This window comes from Macrobrachium nipponense, chromosome 32 (assembly GCF_015104395.2).
Source record: "Macrobrachium nipponense isolate FS-2020 chromosome 32, ASM1510439v2, whole genome shotgun sequence".
Lineage (NCBI taxonomy): Eukaryota > Metazoa > Arthropoda > Malacostraca > Decapoda > Palaemonidae > Macrobrachium > Macrobrachium nipponense.
The window spans coordinates 52,792,688-52,795,187 of record NC_061094.1 but is presented as its reverse complement, the minus strand read 5'-3'; the positions used below and the strand labels follow the sequence as shown (position 1 = coordinate 52,795,187).

Genomic DNA, 2,500 nt, shown 5'->3' with positions numbered 1-2,500 from the left:
AAGTGCCTTCAGTAAGTTACATACAAACAAAAGACACAACAGAAATGCTGTATTCTAAAAAGGATAAGTAAAGGGGTTAATTCATTTCATTCATACATGTACCCCCCAAAAAAAGGAACACTCACCAACAGGAATAATGTTTCGTTTTATCAGGATAAGTGGAAGGTTAATTTATTACGTTCATTCATGCAGATGCTCAAACATGATGGGTACTCACCAATAGGCCCGTTCTCCTGCACCTCGCCGATGATGGTCACGTTCGGGAAGAGCGGAGGGTTGTCGTTCAGATCCTTGACAACAACGGTGACTATCGTTTCCACCACATGAACGTGGCCGGTCTCGTCATCCGCCCCGAGCATGTGGCTTCCCAAGTCGCTCTCCAAATCGACGTCGTCCCCTTCGTCAGCGCCTCCGTCCTTCCCCCGCCCGCCGGGAATGTCCCCCACGTCGAAGTTGAAGGAGAAGGACGTGTAGTCCTCGCAGCCGATGACGTCGTCCGTCGTCGAGAACCTTTTGCCGGAGTAGTTGCTGTCGAGTTCGACGAAGTCCCTCGGCTTACTCAGGAGCCCAGTCATTTCCGGTGGGCTCTCCTCCGTCTTGAGTGCCCCGTCCCTCTCGAGACCCGGTAGGACCGACCTCTTGAATATGGAGGATTCAAAGGGACGATCTCCATCTGTTTCTTTGATTTGGATGCGAGGCACAAGAACGATTCGTCCGTTTCCCAAAGGAGTTGTTACCGATAATATGCTTCGGGATGTGCGGTGTTTGTCTAAAAAGTACTCCTTCCTTTCAGATACCTGCGTATGACCGTCTTCGTAGAAGTTCTTTCCGTGGGCGACGATGTGTTTCAACTTCTCAGAAACTTCCTTACTGACGGCGGTGGGTCCCAAATCGGTCAGAATGGCCGATGGTTCTGGTGGTAACCTCGCAATTTCATTGTGACTATTTTTCCTTTCCGCGAGGCTAGTCAGTCTTGTAGTGGTAGAGTCAGTTGTTCTGACGCGGTAGTTCCCGTATGAGTTCTTCCCCTTCTGTAGCGCAAAGCTCTTCCTTAAACTAACTGCTTGACGCAAACGGTTTCTGTGTTCAGGAACACGTAACGACTTATGCTCTGAGACATATTCATTCCCACTATTCCAGTCTTCTAACCCTCTACTAGAAATGTAGTTGGTTTCCAAGTCTTCGTTATAGGCTTCATCTCCGCGGGAATGCAGAAACAGCGTAGGGGCCGACGAACTACTCATGTCATGGAATGCCGAACCCTTAATTTCCAGTTTGGGCTCGACGGAATGATACGGCGCCTGCCCAGTAAGGACGTCGAGGGGAGAAACAGACGTCCTGCTGGGGTATGGTGAAAGGGAAGACGTTGTCGAGGTCTCTTCTGCAGGTTTCTCTTGAGGCAGGGGCGTCTCGACGTCGGAGGAGGAAGAGGGGGAGGAGGAGGAGGAGGAGGAAGACACCTCTGGAATGGATTGCTGGTCGGTCTCCGCTTTGGGTGAAAGACCCGCGGTCGCTGGAGGGGCAAGTCCTTTGTTGATTTGGTGGTCCTGTCTGAGGGGATGGCGAGATCGATTGGTCTTCCTCGGCAACCTCTTGGTGGCTTCGGCCAAGGAGGAAGGGACTCGCTGGCCGTCCCGTACCTGGACCCTCAGCTGCCAGGAGGCTTTCCCTTTAGGTGGGTCGCGGTCCAGTGCCTGCGGGAGGGACGAGAGAGAGAGATAAAAAAAAAAAAAGAGGGTTTTTTGATTTGCGGTATCCTGGATTCTTGGCATTTAGTCAGAGGGTGTATAATATATATATCTATCATATATATATATATATATATATATATATATATATATGTGTGTGTGTGTATATATTCAAATGGAAAAAACAAATTTGCTTGATTAATGACCTTGAAATCACCAAATTATTTCATTTATACATACATTTATATGTAATTTATATGACTGGTAAAAATGTTTCTGTTACAACAGAATTCCATCTAATAAAAGGAGCCCATAAAAACACCAAAATATATTTTGATGTTTTTATGGGCTCCTTTATATTATATATATATAATATATATATAATAGATATATATATATATATATATAAATATATATATATATATAGTATAATATATAAATATATAGTATAATATATATATATATATATATATATATATATATATATATTAAATATATATATATATATATATATACATTATATATATTATAAAACATAATATATATATATATAAATATATATATATAAATATATATATATATATATATATATATAACCATCAATTGTTGACCAAAAATTAATAAAACTATCGCAAAATGAAATAGTAAATGAAATAATTTGGTGAATTCAAGGTCATCAATCAAGCGAATTTGTTTTCCCATTTGAGTATGGCCATCATTACCAAGCGATTAAATAGATAGGAGGGGGAATCAACGGTTTAATATATTGCAATCAATGTCAAATGCAGCGTAATTTAATCAACCCCAAAAAA

General features: G+C 42.1%; 1 protein-coding gene across 1 annotated transcript in view; it reads right to left on the bottom strand.

The window, feature by feature from the left end:
* LOC135207505 (putative neural-cadherin 2) overlaps positions 1–2,500 on the bottom strand; it is a 375,807-nt gene that overhangs the window by 85,663 nt on the left and 287,644 nt on the right. The window contains 1 exon segment of the mRNA XM_064239328.1: positions 218–1,694. Coding sequence (XP_064095398.1) covers positions 218–1,694 — 1,477 coding nt within the window.